Here is a 22,944-nt window from a genome sequence, read left to right on the forward strand (position 1 = left end):
TGGGGCAAATGTCACGGTAGACAGAAGTGTTGGAGAATGGGCACGCCGCCTTTACAGGCAGGGTCCTGGAGGTCCTTTTGAATGGGGTGATGCAAATGCAGGATTTCCTCTTCCTCGATGACCAGCAGTAAAAGGTCATGACACCAGACCATGCCAGCCTGGCCAGAAGTTGTTGCTTGGGTTAAAGCAGTTTCAACTGTCTGGAGGAATACACAGCATTGCAGGAATAAGGTCAATGTCTCTCTTCACTTAACCAGCCTAAGTATTGCCATGTTCTCTCCAATATCTTACATTTACGACCTCTGCTATTGTACCCCACCTTTCAACCACTCTCACTTGTTCATGCAACATCTTCCTTCACTAACTGTCAAGTCCAATCCCCAACAGCAATAACCGTGCATGCCCTCTGTACTGCCTTATCACTCACTTGGGGCATATCCTCATCTACACCAAATGTAACAGCTGAGCCACTCATCTTTGTCTCTCTTAATACATCCTCTCTCTCATTCAAGGAGGAAAGACTCTAGAACGGTGAAATGCTGCCTGACATTCAGTTCCTCACTCCTTATGAAGACAGTGTAGTGACTCTGACAGTTAGCCAGGGAAATGTTATGGTAACCAATACACCAGGGGTGATAGTGTTAGTGTTTATCATCTCAACTAACCTTAAATACTTCAGCAAACATGTAAAAATAAATCAAGAAATATATCACAACCAATTACAAACGATCTTGTGTGTACCTTCACAAATTCTATCGCTCGGGGAGAGAAATCACACGCATAAATGAAGACATTTAGATCGTCCTCTAAAAGAGGGAATAAGCAGTTCCCAACTCCACAGCCAGCTTCCAAGACAATTAGTTTTTGATTCTCAAACTACAAGAAAGAAAAATTTTGTAAAATTGCATATTTACAGAACATTAAATATTGCAAAAACATCAACTGCACTTCATGTCAGAAAAGTGGATATGTTCAGCAGGAATAGAAGAGATAACCAGAATATGCAGGCTGAAGAAACTGAGAAGGGGTTTCATGAGGATATTCGGATAGATGAAGGGTCCTGACACCTGAGGGATAAATGCACTTGGGGACAAAATCAGAAGATCAAAGAACACAGGGTGGAATGCAAGGTTGAAAGCAAGGGTGGGGTGGGGGCAAGACTGAGAATAGATTTTAAATGGAATTTGAAATTAGCTATTTTGGAGACAGCTATTGGAAGTCAACAAGAAAGAAGCTTTAAGTAATAGGATAGGGTATGGGCAATACAGTTTGGAATCAGCTGTGTTTTGTTTGAATGAACCACTAAGGAGTCAAGTCTTTCAATCACAAAAACAAAAATAAAAGAGGTGTGCTCTGACAGTAGAGTCTGACAATGTTCTACAGGCAGAAGTAGGTTATCATAATAGTGGATAAGGAATGGAGCTTGAAGTTTAACAAAATAGCACTACAATGAACTTTAGCACCCTGTAAGCAAGTAGTTGAGAATGTGATGGTACTGCAGCTCAGAGTGCAGTGACAGAAGCCCCATAAAATGGATTCAGTTTTCTCAATGTACAATTATAGCAAATTCAGCCTCATGTACCTGTCAGTATTTGATGAGTGTTCTGTTCCAAGATGGGAATGACATTATTGATTGTTTAGAGATAAAGCTGGAGGATTAGCATGTATATTGAAACAGATCTCAAACCTATAGATAATGTCTGTGTTGGTAGCTTATAAAAGAAAGTGCTGGCAAGGACAGGACCTTAGAAAATGCTGGGAATTACGGAGGATTGGAAGGGGGTGAAAGAAGTAATTCCTGAAGATTATATTGGGCAAATAGAAACTGTACAAAGTGAAGCAGCTTCCTAGAGGTGATCAAGAAGGCAAGATATATGGAGTGATCGGCCACATTTGTAACCAAACTTTTTTTTAAACCAGTATGTTCTTTGCCATTTGCACTAGACTTACTCACAGCTGAAATGGCAGTTCATTAACTCACAAGTCTGGGTTTCCTTCATTAAATATCACTTACCTCTCCACATGCTTTAAGTTCTTCAAATTCCCTGGTTGTCCAATGTCTATCTTTGAAGAAGTTTGTGCTATTTCTTTTGTAAAATAAATCCCAGTTCTTCTGTGCATCACTTTCAAGCTTCTGTTGCTTAAAATTGGACACTAAGGTCTGATCTTTCATGAGCTTCTCTGCTTCTTCAGAGGTAAGGATTCTTCCCTTTTGCCCTCTGACTTGAAAAGGCATTTCTGGTCTGGAGGGTGTTACAGTTACTACCTTATTGCTTAAAGACCAGTCGTTTATCCCTTCTGTTTGGTATGTCTGGATACCACAAAAAACATTTGTTTCCATGTCATCTCCCATTATGTTTGTAAAATTCCAGAGGGTCTTAATGCAAAAGAAAAATAAACTTTAGATTGTGATTTAAATTTCAAAACAGTACAATGCAATTGAAAGCTTCTCTGCAGGTTAGTGCTGCATTTAAAAGATAATAGAATATGATTTGCTTTTTTGTAAAGTTGTGAACATATAAACTTGTAGTGCACATGCTACACTTGTTTCATTACAGATATCTCGGGATGTTCCCTTGTACATGCTGTATACCTCAGACCAAGCCAGTCATTAGGCTGCATATCCAAGAGGAGCTAAAGTTATCAAGGGTACCACTTATTAATAAGCATACTCCAAGGCAGTGCCACTTATGAGGTACTTGTAGATTTCAAAGAGCTCCAGTTATAAGTCCATGTATCTCGGAGAATGCCAGTTCAGAGTCTAGATCTAGAATCCTAAAATGACAACAACATATGATCATTTAGCAAGTTGTGTCCACACAAAAGTAACCGCATTCCCTTCCACACTTCCCCCACTTCCCTGTACAGATGCTAACACAATGCCCTTCAGAAAGGCATGACTGTATCTGCCTCAAGAATTCAGGTGAACACATTCCAGATCTTAACCATTAATTGGATAAAAAAGGATCTCCACATGCTGTCTTTGCTTCTTTTGTTAATTGCGTTGAATGGCATCCTCTGGCACTCAAAACTTCCATGAATGGGAACAGTTTCTCTGCATCTACTTTGTCTGGACTCCTCAAGCTTCTGAGCATCTCCAGCACTGATTTTTCCTAAGGAAACCAACCCCAGTGTTTTCAATTTATCCACAGAAATGAACACGCTCACCCCTGGAATATTTTTTGTAAACTTTTTCCACACCTTCTCTCCAAAGGGGGCAGCATGGTGGCTCAGTGGTTAGTACTGCTGCCTCACAGCACCAGGTCCCAGGTTCAATTCCCGCCTCGGGCAGACTGTGTGTGGAGTTTGCACATTCTCCCAGTGTCTGCGTGTGTTTCCTCCGGGTGCTCCGGTTTCCTCCCACAGTCCAAAGATGTGCAGGTCAGGTGAATGGGTCTGGGTAGGTTACTCTTCGAAGGGTCGGTGTGGACTTGTTGGGAATCGAATAAAAAAAAAAGGTGCCCCAAATTGAACACAATACTTAACTGAGCTTGAAAGTGTGTGTTTTAAAATATCACCTTCTTGCTTTTGTGTTGTATGTCTTTACTTATTAAAAACTAATGACCTGTTTTCTCAAATAATCGGTTTCGCAATGATCCATACAACCCATTATTATTTATTCACATAAAAAGGTCCCAGCCTCTGGTTCTGCACTCCATTAGATTTGTATCTCTTTTGTAAAATAAATGTCTTTCCTTATCCTTTCTGTCAAAATGCATTAAGTCACACGTCTTCCCATTTGTCATCTTCATTGTTGGCAATCACTCACTCAAGAGTATGATTGTCCATCTAGGAAATTCTGTGATACTGTTCATGAATTCTGTAGGTCCTTGCATGGCTGATGAGCCCGATCCTTGAGTTGCATTTCCTACTGCACATATGGCAGGTGTTTTGAGGAGGTGGAATTGGTCCTCAGCCTTGAGGTCTTTGGTATTCCTTTCTCTAGCTCATTTTTTATATTTCCTCTTGCCATTGGGTGTTCACTTCATGTAGGAGCTTCCTTCAATTTGGTTTCTTCTGAACAAGGGTCTCCCATGTGTTGACATCTTTGTTGCATCTCGAGGAAATCCTACAGGAGTCTTTGAAAACTTTTCTTGCCTTCTTCTCATTGAAATGTCTTCCTCGAGTTTCCCCGTTTCTCTCCTCAGTCGAAGCAAAACACTCAACACACAGTATAGTTTTACCTCCTTCATCTTTATTTCGGGCCCTGGAGGGAGAGAGAACAATCATCCATGTGCACAGAGACACAAGTTCTTGGTTCTCTCTGTAATAGCAGTTTCTTAATGAATTATATAGTCATTTTACAGGAAGGAGCATCCAGATAAGGCGACATACATATTGATTGGATAACCATTACAATAAGCGAGTGTCAATAGTAAAGATTAAACCATCTGCTGTTACACAATGAATAAATGACTTCACATAATGAATATTTTTTCCCCCTTGTTAGATGAAATTGCATACTGAATGCTTCCAAATTGTTAAATGGCTCTACATAATGACTGCTTTTCCACCTTGTTAACCCATTAACTTTGCCTCCAGCACCCCATTGTTAACTGAAAGTTCTGATCTGATCTAAGTCAAGTTCAGCTGAACCTCTTGTTTCACAAAACTCAAAACTTAACTCTTTCCCTGCTTATACCCTATACATATTCTTAAGTGAAGATGATTTATTTTGGTAGCTGCATCCTAAGCACATCACCAACACACCAGATTTGATTTCAGATTATCATAGCCTGGATGCTGGAGCTGATAGCTGCTTCAAGGATGTTGAATGTTAATATGCCTGTCCTCCCAAATGATGGAGAATCTGTCTCAAACAATATTCATGATACTTCTCAAGGATCTTGCCAGGAACAACAACCACTCTACATGGCCTTCATCAACCTGATCAAGGGTTTTGGCTCAGTCAGTCAGGAAGTGCTATAGAAGATCTTATCAAAGTCCAGTGAAATTCTCAACATCCTCCATGACAAATGTCAGCGATGGCCCTCATCAGTGATAATATGACAGAATGTGAGGTCAAATCAGGGGTCAAGCAAAGATGTGTCATCACGTCCACCTTTTTCTCCATCTTCTTCATTACCATTATTCATCTTGTCTAGAACAAGCTTCCCAGCAATCTAGACATTGTTTACAGGATGGACAGAAAATGTTCCAACTTCAACTAGTTGAAATCCAAGAAAAAAGAAATGGCAATTACTTCATTTGTGGAACTTCAGTATGCCTCAACAAGACTCAATTCCTTTACCAGCCTGTCCCAGGTCAAGTTCTCATTCATCTCTCCATTAAGATCAACTTAAAAATTCTCCTAAATATGGAATACTTTCCCAACTTGGGGAGCTACCTCTCATCTAAGGCTGACATCAATGTGGAGATGCAACTTCACATCCAGTCTGTGAGTGCTGCCTTCAATGATCGTGACATCCCTACTGATACTAAGATCCTCATGTATCAGGCAGTCTACCTTCTGACTCTTCTATATGGGTGAAACTTGGACTACATATAGATGCCAACTCAAGACCTTTGAGAAGTACCATCGAGCTCTGAATCAAAACTGCAATTGTATCTTTTATTGCATAGACTGCAGATTTTTCTGACAAGTCTACTGTGTGGCACATTATCAACCATGTATCAACCTCATTCCTCAACCCTCTTACCTCACCAAAAACGTAATCAAATTTGCTGAACATAATTTGCCTTAAACTATTCCTTAATTAATGCATCCTCATCCAAATGACAGGCAATTTTGTTCCAGATTATCATTTCTAAAAGTTTCCCTACCAGAGAGGTTAGATTAGCTTTTAGTTACTGGAGTTATCCTCACATTTTGACTGAGAAAGTCTGCAATATTTACAGTCCTCTGGCACCACAAATGTATCTATGGGTAACTGGAAGATTCTGACCATTACCTCTGCAATTAACACCCTTCTCTTGTGCAGTCCTTGCAATCCTGGTGATTTAATAACTTTAAGAATAGCCAGCCTTTCTAATATCTCTTTGTCAACTATTATTCATCTGGTGTATCAATTATCTCCACTTTCATATGACATCAGCAGTATCTTTTCACATGGTAAAGACAGAGACAAAGTTCTAATTTAGTACCTCAGGCAAGTCTTCTGCCTTCACTAAAATTGGTCCCACCTATCCTCTTTCCACCCTTTTACTATTACATTCATGCAGAAGTTTTTTTTTAAATTGTATTTTGTGCTTTCTGCTAGAATCATTGAGCTTTCTATATTCAACCTGGTTCTTTGTGGAAATGCAACTGAGCAATATTATTTTTACAGACAGTCCACTATAATTTCACCTAGTTATCTTTGAATCCAGTTTAACTGGACAGATCAAATTGTACCCTAAATGAAACTAGTCCCCTTCTTATTGAGTATTTTTATTCTAGATCATTCCTTTTCCTTTTCCATGGATAACCCAAACTTCACAATGCTACAATCACTCTCTGCTTAATGCTCCCTTACTGACATCTGAGCTACTTGACCAACTATGTTCCAAGAACCAGATTAGATTAGATCAGATTAGATTACAGTGTGGAAACAGGCCCTTCGGCCCAACAAGTCCACACCGACCCGCCGAAGCGAAACCCACCCATACATTTACCCCTTATCTAACACTACAGGCAATTTAGTATGGCCAATTCACCTGACCCTGCACATCTTTGGATGGTGGGAGGAAACCAGAGCACCCGGAGGAAACCCACGCAGACACGGGGAGAACGTGCAAACTCCACACAGTCAGTCACCTGAGGCGGGAATTGGCGCTGTGAGGCAGCAGTGCTAGCCACTGTGGCACCATGCCGCCCAGATCTTACAATACTTTTTTTTTTGTCAGGCTGGAAACTGATCAAAAAAATTCTTCCAAAAACCAAAAGAACTGCAGCTGCTGAAAATCAGAAACAAAAACAGAAATTGCTGGAAAAACTCAGATCTGGCAGCCTCTGTGGAGAGAAATCAAGAGTTAATATTTTTAGTCCAGTGACCCTTCATAATTCTTCCCCCTCATTTGTGCTTTACACCACCATTATTCCAGGATAATTATACTCTTCAAAAATCATTACTCTAAACAAAACTAAAATATTGCAGATTCTGGAAATTTGAAATTTAGAAAACTCTAAAGGGCTGGCAGAACCAGTCCTTAAAAATACAGCCTTGCAACAATTATTCTGGTTCCCATTCCACACATGCTGCTAGAACTGCTCAGTATTTCCGACATGTTGTGTTTTAAAACATAGCTCCACGGATTTTCGCTCCTCTCCCTGAATCTCAAACAGGCGGTTATGAGTCAGTGTATCTCAGAGGTTGCCAATTATCAAACCTAGCACAATGGGTAGGCCTTGAGCCACTTCAAGTTCGTTTCTTTTGCGCGAAAAAAAAAGCGCTATGGAAATATAAGTTGATGTCAGGCGCGACGTGACCGGGTCTGATTCGAGTCGGAACAGGAGGCCGGGACATAAAACAAAGTACAAACGTCAGTCTCCGAGCCCGAATACTGTGTTCCTTACCGAACAGGCAAAAAGAGCCCCCTCCGTCCCCTAGCGACCAACAGCCGGGAGACCTGGTCTCCGGGTGCGCGCTCCCAGTCTTCACCCGCACTACAATCAGTGCGCGCGGGCACTGCTCGCGAGCTCGGTACCTTTCGCTGTTTGAATTTAACGGCCGTCGCGCGCGGTTCGGTCGGTCGCGTTTTTTTTTGTTTTCCAAACATCCGAAAGGAAAGAGACCGCAAGGCCGGCTGCTTCGCGGGGGGGGGGGAGGGGAGAAAGGAAAGAATCGATGGTTTGAAGCGTTCGGCGATGAATGGTACCGCGCAGCCGGCGCTGGGCAAGGAAGAGCACGTGCTGAAACTGGGCGAGAGTTTCGAGAAACGGCCCAAGAGCTCGTTCCACACCATCCGCTGTGAGTGAGGTCGGGGGGGGGGGGCAGGGTGAACGGGGAAGGTAGGCCGGAGAGGCGGGCCTTGGGAGCCTGGGCCCAGGCCCGAATTGCAACCTCTGGCGGTGACATGGGCGGGGAAACCATAAGCGAAAGGGAGCGAGAGTGAGTGTGTTCTGGTACCGAGAGTGAAGGGAAACGGGCCCTCTCCGCCCCCTATGCTTACCCGGCGCCTCTGAGAACTCCTGGCTGCCGACCACGGCTTCCGAAGCCTGCTGTCACCCCGGGATTGACCGCAGAAGTCAAGTTTACGCGAAGCCCTCCAAAGCAAAAACACTACCTCTCCTTCTACCCCCCCAGACAGGGCAACTATAAACGAGCAGGGATTAAAGACGCCCTGGGTTTAACGTTTGGTGTGATTGATGGGCCACCCAAGCGGAGACTTGCATTGCGATAGCGCCTCCCAGGCCTCGGGGTTCCCATCCCCCCCAGTGCCTTGCAGTGTTAGAAATCCCGTAAACAAACACAAAGCAATATCTCACCACCGGCGATGTATTAATTTCCAGCATCCGCAGTATTCTGCTTTTCAATTGCTACTTTTGTTTTATGACTTCCCTATTGAGGGATTAAATATTGTGGCTTCTCCTTGTTCTTCATTTTAGTACTGGGGATAGAGTTTGTACAGCACGGAAAAGACCCTTCCACACATCATGTCATGCCGGTCATAAAGCATCTGTTCTAATTCCATTTTCCAGAACTTGGCCCGTATCTTATATGCTATTGCCTTTCAAGTGTCCATCTAAATAGTCCTTTAATGTCTAGGGTTCTCACAGAGTTCGAGATACCCACAACCTTTTGGGTGATAAAATAATTGTTCAGATTCGCTCTAAACTTCTTGTTCCTTATGTTAGAATTGTGCTCCCTGGTTATTGACCCATGTAGGGGGAAAGGTTTCTTTCTACCTACCTATATATCTATCAAAATTAAGTTTGTACACCTCAATCACGGCCCTCTCAGCCCCCTCTGCTTTAAGCAAAACAACTCTACCGTATCGAGTGTCTTGTTGGATTCGCTCCAATCCAAGTGTATCTCCTCGGTGTAGAGTCTGTTCTGAAATATAAATCTCCTAATACAGGTCACATCCCTCCCATAATATAGTACCAGAACTGCACAAAGTTTTCCAGCTGTGTCTTAATTAATGTTATTTACAGTTACATAATAACCTACATGATCTTGTGTTCAGTGTGTTGACTAATAAAGGCAAATAACCCATATACCTTCATAACCAGCATACCCACCTGTCTTCAAGAATCTATCCACATGCACACCATGGTCCTTTGAGTCCTCTGTGCATCCTTAGGTCCTACCATTTGACATGTATCTGCTTGCCTTGTTAGTTCTTCCAAAATCTATCACCTAATTTTTCAGGATTAAATTTGCCAGACCAGTTTGACTATGTCATCCTGTAGTCTCAGGCTTCTCATGATTTACCACACCACCAATTTTTATGTCATCTGTGAATTTACTGATCATACCTCCTAGATTCGTGTCTGGATCATTAATGTCCACAACAAATAGCACGGTCCAGCACTAGACCCTGTGGTACTCCACTGGACACAGGCTTCCAATCTTAAAAACAGCCTTTGACCGTCACCATCTGCTTTCTGTCATTTACCTGAGAAGTCCCCAGCTGACAAATAAATATAAGAATATATTTATATAAAAGTATAAATATAAAGTACTTTTTAAAATACTGCAGTGAACTGTCAGTCTAGGTTTGTGCTCTGTTGGCTTGAACCAATAATCTTCCACAAGTGATTACTGAGCCAAGGCCAACACATTGATCTGATTGATGTGTTTAAAATGAATTAGGGAGTTGATAGGGTAATTACGGAGAAGTTTTTGTTTCTTAGAGCAAACCCAGAGTACGGGTTTACACGCTTAAAATTACTGCTGAGGAATTTGGAGTAGAACCTAGAAGTCTTTTTCATGAAAGAAATTGTGGAAATCTGAAAGTTTTCCTTGCAAAGTACAAATTACAAATAGAGATCAATAGATTTTTGTTGGATCAGAGAACCTTGAGATAGGGAATATAATTGAGTAACTAGAGATGAAATAGAGATTAAATAAATCATCTGTTTCAGTGGCAGAGTAAACTCAAGGCTGAATGGTGTACTCCTGACCTATGTTTGTAGTATGCTAAATATCTGTCCAAGAATATGTGAACACAGCAGTAATTCTTCTACTGTACTATAGGCATTTCTCATGATCTAACTTGCCGGGAGTATCTGAGACTGTTTCTATTTCAGACAGATGGAGAGTGTTTTCCATCTTAATTACAACAAATCATAGTGCATGCTTGATTTGTTTGAGCACTGGAATTGTTTTGGAATGCCCAGTTTTTTTTCCTCTCTATTTTTTTCCACTCTATTATGGGCAGCACGGTGGCACAGTGGTTAGCACTGCTGCCTCACAGCGCCGGAGACCCGGGTTCAATTCCCGCCTCAGGCGACTGACTGTGTGGAGTTTGCACGTTCTCCCCGTGTCTGCGTGGGTTTCCTCCGGGTGCTCCGGTTTCCTCCCACAGTCCAAAGATGTGCAGGTCAGGTGAATTGGCCATGCTTAATTGCCCGTAGAGTTAGGTAAGGGGTAAATGTAGGGGTATGGGTGGGTTGCGCTTCGGCGGGTCGGTGTGGACTTGTTGGGCCGAAGGGCCTGTTTCTACACTAAGTAATCTAATCTAATCTATATTCCTTACCTATGCTGACTCATGGGCTCCTTGTTGGACCGTAACTCCAAAGATGTTATGGACCATCTTCGTCCTAAATCAACTAGGAATGCTGTTTGCTATTGATAGACAAATGTTGTATACAAGATGCTGGGCAACAACAGGGCTATATGTGTTTGTGGCATTATCATAGTCAAATCACTCAGATGCTGATTGCTCATCTTCATACACCTAAAAGTAGGAAGAGTACAAATGTATGTGAACATAATTGATGGAGAGCCCTCCAAAACTTGTACTCCAACTCTCCCTTCATTTCATCTAACTATTGTACTTTAGTTTCACCATAAGTCTGCTTTGTTCTGCAAATCCCTGTGGAGGCTGTTGAAATTACAACACTTAAAAGACATCTGGATGGGTACATGCCATAGGAAGGGTTTAGAGGGATATGGGCCAAATGCTGGCAAATGGGATTAGATTAATTCAGGATACCTGGTTGGCATGGACAAGTTGGACCGAAAGGTCTGTTTCCATTGCTGTACAGCTCTATGACTCAAGTGGACATAATTTTGCATTAGTAATAGAGTCCCTTTGCCAGAAGTATTTTCACAACTGGCTACATTGTACTTAAAAACAAATTTATCCCAATGAAACACCATATTCTTAACTAACTTTGAAGAACTGAAGTTTTTCACTAATTGATAGATACTTAAAATGTCTCAATCATTTAATATAAGGCTGTTATTCAAGAATATGAGTTCTGAAATTTCATACTACTTGCATTCTTATGCACAGTGTATAATGTTTTCTATAGGAGTTAAAACTAAAATATAGTTAAAATAGTTAAACAAAATGTTTAATATAAGTTATCTGAAAAGGAGTAGTGGCACAATATAAAAAGCAAACATCCACAGAGCAAATGAGGTGATTTTATTAGCTATGTGTAACCATATTTGGTCGATTAAAAAATTTTTTTTTTGGTATCTGATCTATGCATCTTTTTCCTTCAGATGATTTTAAACCAGCATCCATTGACACCTCTTGTGAGGGTGAGCTACAGGTTGGAAAAGGTGACCAAGTCACCATAACTTTACCACACATCCCAGTAAGTTTTCAGTTTTTTCATCAATGCTATTTATATTCTTGACCAATTGAAATTGTTTTCATCTCATATAGGTTTTGTAAATCAAATATATTTATCAGAACACAGGTCACTATTGATTTCTCCAGCATCTCACCCATCCTACTCCTTTTTGACTATACCAATATTAACAGACTATCAAAAAGTTCAGCTTCAGTATGTGTAGCTTCAAAAAGAATATTGTCAAGTAAGGTGTCCAAGCCAACATTTTTATTTAAAAAATCCTGGAGAAACTTAGCAGGTCTAGCAGCATCTGGAGAAAAAGCAGAGTCGACGTTTCAGACCCAGTGATCCTTCTTCAGAACATATTTTAATTTGATTTTTTTTTAATCCTACTATGTCAAACATCCTTTCTTGGTCTTTGATTTTTTTCAAATTGCAAAATAAAAATGAATTGCAAATGTACTAAATCGTGACTTTGGCTTGTTAGTTCAGTAGAATCACTATACTCCTTGAAATTGTAATGAGGCTTCCTCCATAAGGTCACTTTTGGACAGGTTGTTTGGGACAAATGTGTGTTCCAAATGATTGTCATAAAATATCTTGAGTTGTTTCTCAAGCCGGGGATGGATGCCATGCAGCAAAAGAATAGTTGAGAAAAGTGAATAAAGTATGTCACTATATAAAGATTAATGCCTCCCTACTTTGTTTCATTTAGAACATAGAACATAGAACAATACAGCACAGAACAGGCCCTTCGACCCACGATGTTGTGCAGAACAGTTGTCCTAGCTTAAGCACCCATCCATGTACCTATCCAATTGCCGCTGTTCCTCCACCTCACTAAGAACCCTACCGTTAACCCTGTATTCCGCATTCTTATTTGTCTTTCCAAAATGGACAACCTCACACTTGGCAGGGTTGAACTCCATCTGCCATTCCTCAGCCCAGCTCTGCATAATATGTTAGCCAGTTTTCTATCCAATTGGCCAGATTTCCCTCTATCCCATGCCTCCTGACTTTCCGTATAAGCCTACCATGGGGAACCTTATCAAATGCCTTACTAAAATCCATGTATACTACATCCACTGCTCTACCCTCATCCACATGCTTGGTCACCTCCTCAAAGAATTCAATCAGACTTGTAAGCAAGACCTCCCCTTCACAAATCCGTGCTGACTGTCCCTAATCAAGCAGTGTCTTTCCAGATACTCATAAATCCTATCCCTCAGTACCCTTTCCATTACTTTGCCTACCACCGAAGTAAGACTAACTGGCCTGTAATTCCCGGGGTTATCCCTATTCCCTTTTTTGAACAGGGGCACAACATTCGCCACTCTCCAGTCCCCTGGTACCACCCTCGTTGACAGTGAAGACAAAAAGATTATTGCCAACGGTACTGCAATTTCCTCTCTTGCTTCCCACATAATCCTAGGATATATCCCGTCAGGTCCAGGGGACTTGTCTATCCTCAAGTTGTTCAAAATGTCCAACACATCTTCCTTCCTAACAAGTATTTCCTCCTTTAAAAATCTTCTTTAAAATTTGGTCAAAGTAATGGATTTTTTTGTCACCACTTCTAATATCTCCTGTGAAACATGTTAGAATGTTTTTCTATGTTTAAGCAATCAGTATAAATGCAAATATAAACAGATCACTTTGAGTGTCAAGGAGTGACTAGTCATAGAGATATACAGCATGGAAACAGATCCTTCAGTCCAGCACATCCATACCGACCAGAGATCCTAAATTAATCTAGTCCCATTTGCCAGCCTTTGGCCCATATCTCTGTAAATCTTTCCTATTCATATACCCATCCACATGCCTTTTAAATGTTGTAATTGTACCAGCCTCCACCACTTCGTCTGGTAGCTCAATCCATACGCGCAACATCCTCTGCGTGAAAAAGTTGTCCCTTTTAAATCTTTCTCCCCTCACCTTAAACCTATGCCCTCTAGTCTTGGACTCTCCTAACTTGGGAGAAAGACCTTGTCTATTTACCATATCCGTGCCCTTCATGATTTTATAAACCTCTATTGTCTCCAATGCTCCAGGGAAAATAGCCCCAGCATTTTCAGCTCAAACCCTCCAACCCTGGCAACATTCTTGTAAATCTTTTCTGAACCCTTTCAAGTTTCACAACATCTTTACTGTAGCAGGGAAAGTAGAATTGAATGCAGTATTCCAAAAGTGGCCTAACCAATGTCCTGTACAGCCACAACATGATCTCCCAACTACCGTATTGATTTGCTTTGACTTATTTTTGTCACATGTACCTAAGTACAGTGAAAAGTTTATTTTTAAGATTTAGATTTTTTGTCACATGTACTCAGGTATAGAAGTACAGGAATATTGTGAAAAATGTATTATGTCAGCGTACATGGTGCCATCTTAGGCACCAAGGAACCGAAGTACAAAAAAATTTAGGAACAAAATAGTAAGAGAAATGACAGTTAAAAAGTTAAGCATTACTGCATGGAATTATCGAAAAATAAAGAATTAACATAATAAGATTCATTTGAACTTCAGTAAGGTGTTCGACAAGGTTCCTCATGGTAGATTGGTTATAAAGTTTGAGTGAAGATTTGTAGCTCGGGTATCGTTGTTGTGGTTCTGTTTGCCAAGCTTGAAATTTTTGTTGCAAACGTTTCGTCCCCTGTCTAGGTGACATCCTCAGTGCTTGGGAGCCTCCTGTGAAGCGCTTCTGTGGTGTTTCCTCCGGCATTTATAGTGGCCTGTCCCTGCCGCTTCCAGTTGTTAGTTTCAGCTGTCCGCTGTAGTGGCTGGTATATTGGGTCCAGGTCTATGTGTTTGTTGTTGGAGTTTGTGGATGCGTGCCATGCTTCTAGGAATTCCCTGGCTGTTCTTTGTTTGGCTTGCCCTATAATGGTAGTGTTGTCCCAGTCGAATTCATGTTGCTTGTCGTCTGCGTGTGTGGCTACTAAGGATAGCTGGTCGTGGCGTTTCGTGGCTAGTTGATGTTCATGGATGCGGATCGTTAGCTGTCATCCTGTTTGTCCTATATAGTGTTTTATAGATTGGTTATAAGTTTAGATCACATGGAATGCACAAAGAACTACCCATTTGGGTACAGAACTGGCTCAAAGGTAGAAGACAGATGGTGGTGGTGGACGGTTACCTTTCAGACTGGAGGCCTGTGACGAGTGATGTGCCACAAAGATCTGTCCTGGGTACACTACCTTTCGTAATTTATATAAATGATTTGGATATGAACATAGGGAATATAGTTAGTAAGTTTGCAAATGACACCAAAATTGGAGGTGTAGTGGACAGTAAAGGAGTTTACCTCAGAGTACAACAGGATCTTGATCAGATGGGCCAATGGTCGAGGAGTAACAGTTGGAGTTTAGTTTAGATAAATGTGAAGTGTTGTATTTCAGAAAAGCAAATCAGGAACGGACTAATGCACTTAATGGTAAGGTTCTGGGGAGTGTTGCTGATCAAAGAGATAGAGCTCCTTGAAAGTGGAGTCGCAGGTAGATAGGATAATGAAGAAGGCATTTTGTATGCTTTCCGTTATTGGTCAGAGCATTGAGTATAGGAGATAGGAGGTCATGTTGCAGCTGTACAGGACACTATTCGGCCACTTTTGGGATAATATTATGTGCAATTCTGCTCTCCCTGCTATCGGAAGGATGTTGTGAAACTGGAAAGCATTCAGGAATGCGCTGCCAGAGGAATGGTGGAGGCTGGTACACTTATAACATTTAAAAGGCATTTGGATGGGGATATGAATAGGAAGCGTTTAAAGGTATATTGGCTAAATGCTGGTAAATGGGAGTAGATTAGTTTAGGATATTTGGTCAGCATGGATGAATTGGATCGAGGGGTCTATTTTTGTGTTGTACATCTCTATGACTCCAGTTATCATTAAAAGTCTTTTGTAGTTTAAACTGGGAAAATAAAGGAATACTTAAAAGTTCAACAGGCTTTGATTAGTCCTCCGCTTATCTCATTCTGCTATCTGTTCTTGATGCCACGGGCAGTACAGGCAGATCATGGCAAACAAGAACATACAGATCGTAGGATGCTTAGGCAGATTGAAGCATGCAAGTTATGTCTGCACAGGAGGTGCACAAAGTAAGATCAACATTAGATTTGAAATTCAGTGCACTGACCAATAAAGGCAAGCATACCAAAAGCCTTCTTCACTAGCCTGACTACTTGCGACCACACTTTGAAGGAAGTATTAGTGAAAAGGATGCAGAGATGCTCAGTTTGAACAAGTTGAGTGCATGGATAAATACTTGGTATAATGTGGATAAGTGAGAGGTTATTCACTTTAGAAGCAAAATCAAGAAGGTGGACGTATCTGAATGGCAATAGATTGGGAGGTGCAATGAGACTTGGGTGTCCTTGTACACCAGTTGCTGAAAGTAATGATGCAGGAGCAGAAGGTGGTGAAGTCGTCAAATGGTATGTGGCCTCCATAGCGAGAAGATTTCATTACATCAGCAGATTACATTACTGTCTGCAATATTTGTCTCCTTATTTGAGAAAGGATGTTCAGGCTATGGAGGGAGTACAATGAAAGTTAATCAGATTGATTCCTGGGTTGGCAAGACTGACATATGAACAGAAATTGAATCAGTTAAGACTATATCCACTGGAGTTTAGAAGCTCGGAGAGGGGGGTTTCTCATCGACATCTATAAAATTTTAACATGACTAGACCAGGTAAATGCAGGAAGTTCCTGGTGACAGGGGAGTCTGGAGTCAAGGGAAGGAAAATGGGGGTAGACAATTTAAGACTAAGATGAGGAATTTTTCCACCAAGATGGTGAGCCTGCAGAATTCTCTGCCACAAAAAGCAGTTGAGGCCAAAACATTGAATATTTTCATAGCTGTAATTCTTTGGGCTAAAGAAGTCAAAGGAAATGGGGGGGAAATTAGCAATGTGGCACTGATTTGGAAGATAACTATGATTGTGTTGAATGGTAAAGTAAGCTCATAGGGCTGAATGGCCTACTATTGCACCAATTCTCTGTTTCTGTGGCCCCAGAAACTCTAAGAAGTTTTATTCTAAATATTTAATTTATTGGCTGTGTTATGTAACGAAATATTCCTAATGAAGGATCTATGCCCGAAATGTGGATTCTCCTGCTCCTCGGATGTTGCCTGACCTGCTGTACTTTTCCAGCACCACACTCTTGACTCTGATCTCCAGCATATGCAGTCCTCACTTCCTCCTTATCTAGCTAAAGTTTGGATTTAGCGTAATTCTTGTTAGCTGTCTAAAAGATGGGATGTGATCAGACAGTTTGGTAATCACAGTTTCAAGGAGCAAATTAGAGGACTACTAAAATTATGGCATGAATGTTCAATTGGAAAATATCAGATCTATCACCTGATGTGGGGAAATGCATAGCCTCCACTTAGTAACTGACAAATTGAGAATTGAAACTGAAATTGAGAATTTAACAAATGGGGATTTGTGGTCTCATCGTGAATCAGCATGCTGAATATTTAGTGAAAGTGATTCTTGAACATTAACAAGTTATTTAATGTATGATCAGTGAAATCTTGTAAAGAAAATAATTCTAGTCTGTTTCATATGTTCTGTTATTTACTGTAAATCTTGGTAATTAGCGTCATTAATATCATTGTAGGCAAGTCTACTTGATTTGAAGTGCTTAATTCTTCTTTTCATATTGTTACTTAACTTTAATAAGGCTTGTCAGCCATCTTAATACACACATATTTCATTTCACTACATTTAAGTACTGAAGAGACAGGAATTTTGAGAATCAGTGCAGTATACTGTTCTTTTCAAATAGGGAATAAAGATTTTTTTTTTGCATTAAATTCTAACTTTGTTACAGTCTCTGGGTATAAGTTTGCTCGCTGAGCTGGAAGGTTCGTTTTTCACAATCAAAACAAACCTTCCAGCTTAACGAGCAAACTTACTTCCAGAACCTCAACCTGAACTACAAATCTTCTCAAAACTCACTTTATAACAGGCATTACTTGATTTAGATTATTAGATAATTCAATACTACTCAAAAAACCTTGATAATTTCAGGAATAGACTTGCTTAAATCAAATTTTAATGTACAATGTTTGTATTTGAATATGCCTTTACCTTTCCATGAATGATGTATAATTACTCTCTCAGTAAATGCAAGAGTTTTGCTAAAATATATTAGAATAGTTGATGATTGCAGTGGTATTATTTTGTTAATTTGAACTCTGGTACAAGACAAAATAAGGCAAAGCAATAGTAATATCAGGTTTCTTGGTCACTAGGGGTCTACTCCACCAATGACTGTCTTCAAAGGTAATAAAAGGCCATATCAGAAGGATTGTGTACTTATTATTAACCATGATACTGGGGAGTTTGTGCTTGAAAAACTCAGTAGCAGTATACAGGTAAAGAAAACCAGGTGAGAATACATATGTTTTAAAAGTATTTAAATAATTATTTTTGTGACTGTCGTATAGCATTTCGGACAATACTATGCATTGGCTTAAAAATCACACAACACCAGGTTATAGTCCAACAGGTTTAATTGGAAGCACACTAGCTTTCGGAGCGACGCTCCTTCATCAGGTGATAGTGCTATAACCTGATGAAGGAGCGTCGCTCCGAAAGCTAGTGTGCTTCCAATTAAACGTTGGACTATAACCTGGTGTTGTGTGATTTTTAACTTTGTACATCCCAGTCCAACACCGGCATCTCCAAATCATGCATTGGCTTGTTAGTCGTTTTTTCTGATTTACTTTGTATAAAATGTTATTGTCTAAATATATTAATAGTAGTACATTAATATTTAATCATTGAATTTTATTGCATAGATATAGGCCATTGAACAATTTGTACCTGTGCCTGCTCTCAAAAATCATTTTTCTTTCTCTCCTCAATTCCAAACCCTTAAAATTTTTCATGTTCTCCTAAAATTACCCTTTTGTTCTTAAGTACTTATTGAAACAATTGGGCAGTGATCACTTCTTCAAAACTATAGATTTAGTGTCTTTGAAATAATTCATTTTCAAGATTTCTACATTTCAACACCTGCAATGGCTTGCGTTATAAATGTATAATTCTCAAGAGCTTGAAACAATTTGTAGCATATTGAGTCTTCACAATGTTAGATCCTTCAATATTTGTACAAATCCTTAAATCTTGTCAGGTTAAAGTTTCTGCCTTGTATACTACCAGCGTTTTTATTCAAAACTTTTAAAATATGGCTTTATCCTGGGGAATTTTACAGAAATTATGGCAGAAAACGTTCTTATGAGTGCTCATGGGAGGCAGGGTTTTCACAATGAGGTACTTGTTTTATTAATGAACACTACTCGAGTTATTCTTGAAAAATATGATTATGAATATTGGGTGAGGACACCAGCAGTATTTGTGTTGAGGCTTAGGAACTACTTGCTCTCCTGGCACTTAAGTGCTTAGGCTCAGAGATAAATATGGCTACTGTGAAACTGGCCCATCCAGGGTTGGTCTCTTCAAAAGATGAAGCATGACACATAAGAAGGGAGGACATTTTTCATTATCACGATTTTGTTGTCCTTGACTTTTATAGAATAATTTTAAAGTTATTTTGATAATGTTATATAATTTCTTATTGCTATCAAATGATGCATGTCTAATCCTCCCTCAATGACCCAATTACCAATAATTGTTTCAGAGCTGAAGGGAGCAGTAAAATCCAGGCTCAATTGGAATCACAAGCAGTGCGAAGATCTCAGCCTTCCTCTCAGTTTAGAGCACCAAGTAAGCCATGTCCTGGTCCGAAAGCGTCTCCGACAAAGGACAACCCGTCACCTGAACCACAACTTGATGACATAAAAAGAGGTATACGAATGAAAGATCTTTGTAAATGGGCACATGAAACTTTTAAGAGCAGGAAAAGCCACTTGATGAATCAAATCTTACTACCTGGTGTTTATTTTAAGTCCTCCTCCTCCAAAACTATATATTGCTCTACAATTTATCTGTATGCCTTGCCTAATTATTTGTTTGTCCTCCTGCAGTTGTTTACAGTATTTTCATAGTTAACAATAGTGATATTGTTTCAGTGCTAGTCATCCAGAGACCCAGCTAATGGTTTGGGGACCTGGATTTGAATCCCAGATGGTGGAATTTGAAAACAGTACAAAACCTGGAATTAAAAGTCTAATGATGACCATTTTCGATTGTCACTTACAAAAGAAAAAGACCCATCTGGTTTAAAACGTGCGTCATTCTGAGAGGCCTTGACAGGCTATGTCCTCTTTTTTTTCTACTGAGTAAACCTTGCAGGTGATTGTGTGGCTATGGCAACCGGAATTAAAAGTCCGTGTGCTGGCATGCTCACTGTGTAAACAGAAACTTACATAGCTTAGAGGGATAGTGTGGAAGAATAGATATTGCAAAGATATTTCTTGTAGTGGGGGAGTATTGAACTGCTTAAGGTGATAAAATTTCTTCTCCAGAAGGATTTGGAATTCGAGAGTTATGGAGGTTAAATCACTGAAAGTATTTAAAGAGAAGATAGTTAGATTTTTGAAATACAGAGGAACCTCGATTATCCGAACAAGATGGGCGGACACTATTTTGTTTGGATAATTAATTATTCAGTTAATTAATTCAACGCCTCTACTCTGGGGTTCGGATTTTTCTGAAGTTTCCTTTTTCCTCGCTCTGCCTGCCTTGCTCCCTCTCTCTGTCTCAGGGTTTGTTTCTGAGCAGACACACACTTGTGTGTAAGGGACCTGCAGCGTAGCTGAAGTCTCCTACTGCCCCCACCCCCTCACCCAAAGCGTTCAATGGGATTAACACAGTGGGCACTTGCTAAGTCCACATCCCAGTCAGGAGACTAGGCAGCAGTACACCGCATGCGAGCCCCTGCGACGCCAACCCCCGTCACCCCACCCCACCCCCCCCAACTCTGCGCCACCCCAGGGCAGCTAGACTGGATGCCAACAGTAAGTCTGCTGCTGCCTTTGGGTGGGGGTGGGGGTGGGGGTGAGTCTACACACACACACACCTTTTTGACAAATTCCATCTTTGCCCTGTACAGGACAATGTTGGAGAGATTATTTGGGGAAGGGGGGTTCAGGGTACACCCCTGTGTAGAACTCCAGCGAAGGTGTCGGGACACAGAGAAAGGGCAGTCATTTGGAGACAGTGCCTGGGCTCCCATCGATGTCCGAGGTTGTTCTGTGCACCATTTCAGTAAGCCAGGTTCGTTTTTAATCATTGTAAACAAAAGACACAATCAGTGTTGAAACACCTCTTTGATGTAATATTTCTATCGGGACCTTGAGATCTTCTTCGGATAATTTGAAATTCGGATAATTGATATTCAGGTAATCCAAGTTCCTCTGTACTGGGGAGTGGAGGACTATAATAAGCTGGCACAAAAGAGGAATTGAGGCTTGGGACAGATCAGCCATGATCTTATTGAATGGTGGAGCAGGCTTGAAGGGCCAAATGGCCTACTCCTGTTCTAATTTTGATGTACTTACATTCTTATTTCAGGGCATTCTGTAGATTTTGACAGAAACCACAGCTTAAGTCATTCATAGGTATGTATTGAAAAAAAAATGACCATATTGGATTGGTGGCATGTCATAACTGTACTGAAGAAATTTCAGATGGCATTAGATAAGGTATTATGTAAGTGACTTGTTTCAAAATTGCTATGAAAGGTGTTGTAACAGCATTGACAGAAAATTGATTGACTAAGAATAAACAGAAAGTGAGGGTTAGTAGGAATGCATTTGATACCAGAAGCATTAAAAATAATGTGTCTCATAGGTCAAAACAAATAAAGAGTTTGGTGGGAAGGTAGTTGTAAAAGACTGAAAGAGCTCTTGCATAGGTTGTTAGGCTGGCATTATTTGACACAAGTTATAGTAGAGAAATGTGTTCATAAAAACATATCTTGCAACATCTTTCAATAGTTTCTTTGAAGTACAAATACAAGAAAATGGTGATTGAAAAGACTAGTAATACTTTGAGTTTTATGAATTGGGGCATGACAAATAGTTACAGCACACTGGTTAAGCTACAGTTGGACACTGTACATTTTTGATCCTTAATATATAAAGACATTCTTGCCAAAGAGGCAAACTGCATAGATCTACCAGGATGAAACCAAGAACGAGAAGTTGATGTGATGGGGAAATACTTGGACAGCTTCTACTAGAACAGAGATGAAGAAAAATAATTTTTAGTAGGTTTCTTGCATTATGAAGAATTTTGACTATTTCCTCTAATTGAAGGCTCATTGATGTAAAATTATCACTGAATGAAGTGAGAATTCTGAGAGCTTGCCTTGTGTTCCTATAGAAAAGAGCTGAGGCAGAGACTATTCTTTCTTTTGAGATATGGCAGTAACCATTTAAAGCTGAGGTAGATCCTTGGCTCTTCAAAGGGAGAATTGGCCAGATGGTGCTTTCTGGATCGCCCATTGAAAGGAGCAAGTACAGGCATGAGAAGCTTCATTCTGATCTGTAAACTTTGACTAGACCACCACCTAGCAGGAAAATACCATTTAGATCTCTAGATGAGAAAGCAAATATTAGCCAACTTCTTTTTACTTTTTTCACTGTTCCTCATACTGTACATTTTTGTAGTATATATACACAATGTTTTGTGTATTATAACATTGTGGCTAATCTGCATCTGAACTCTTTTTACCAAACTTGCTTCAACATCACTTAATATTTTTAATAAATAAAAGCCTCACAATAAAAGAAGTGTTTTACATTTTTTGAATGCCCTCAATAGACTTTTTTTTATTGGGAGGAATAGTTCCATATTTCTACTACCTTTTATATCAACGTGATATTATTTTGTTTGCAGTACAATGTAATCTTTTTAAGTTCAATGATATACTCAAGGGGTGTTGAATTTGATATCTGACCATTCTTGTGCATTGAAACTTTTTTTACTTGGAAAAAGTGAGGACTGCAGATGCTGGAGATCAGAGCTGAAAAATGTGTTGCTGGAAAAGCACAGCAGGTCAGGCAGCATCTAAGGAGCAGGAGAATCGACGTTTCGGGCATAAGCCCTTCTTCAGGAATGAGGAAAGGTGTGCCATGCAGGTTAAGATATGACGGATATGGAAAGACCCCACCACCAAGGATATATTTCCCTCCCCTCCCCTATCAGCATTCCGGAAAGACCACTCCCTCCGCGACTCCCTCGTCAGGTCCACACCCCCACCAACCCAACCTCCACTCCCAGCACTTTCCCCTGCAACCGCAAGAAATGCAAAACTTGCGCCCACACCT

The 22,944-nt window shown here is 40.4% G+C and overlaps 2 protein-coding genes across 6 annotated transcripts in view; one reads left to right on the plus strand and one right to left on the minus strand.

Moving 5' to 3' along the window:
* mettl6 (methyltransferase 6, methylcytidine) overlaps nt 1-8,511 on the minus strand; it is a 31,285-nt gene extending 22,774 nt beyond the window's left edge. The window contains exons 1-3 of one of the 5 annotated variants that reach the window (XM_043719274.1): nt 8,429-8,511; nt 2,015-2,377; nt 742-876 (exon numbers count right to left, since the gene is read on the minus strand). In XM_043719274.1, the coding sequence (XP_043575209.1) occupies nt 742-876; nt 2,015-2,377; nt 8,429-8,455 (525 nt within the window). In that variant the 5' untranslated portion in view covers nt 8,456-8,511. Of the gene's footprint in view, nt 1-741; nt 877-2,014; nt 2,378-3,201; nt 3,221-7,516; nt 7,636-8,112; nt 8,378-8,428 lie in introns of those variants that run through there. The other 4 variants (XM_043719269.1, XM_043719272.1, XM_043719271.1 and 1 more) reach the window with 4 other exon arrangements.
* Nucleotides 7,708-22,944, plus strand: part of eaf1 (ELL associated factor 1) — a 20,917-nt gene continuing 5,680 nt past the window's right edge. Inside the window, exons 1-4 of the mRNA XM_043719275.1 lie at nt 7,708-7,910; nt 11,622-11,716; nt 17,959-18,095; nt 19,350-19,516. Of these exons, the coding sequence (XP_043575210.1) occupies nt 7,808-7,910; nt 11,622-11,716; nt 17,959-18,095; nt 19,350-19,516 (502 nt within the window). The 5' untranslated portion in view covers nt 7,708-7,807. The remainder of the gene's footprint in view (nt 7,911-11,621; nt 11,717-17,958; nt 18,096-19,349; nt 19,517-22,944) is intronic.

The sequence above is a fragment of the Chiloscyllium plagiosum genome, chromosome 29 (genome assembly GCF_004010195.1).
Source record: "Chiloscyllium plagiosum isolate BGI_BamShark_2017 chromosome 29, ASM401019v2, whole genome shotgun sequence".
Taxonomy (NCBI): domain Eukaryota; kingdom Metazoa; phylum Chordata; class Chondrichthyes; order Orectolobiformes; family Hemiscylliidae; genus Chiloscyllium; species Chiloscyllium plagiosum.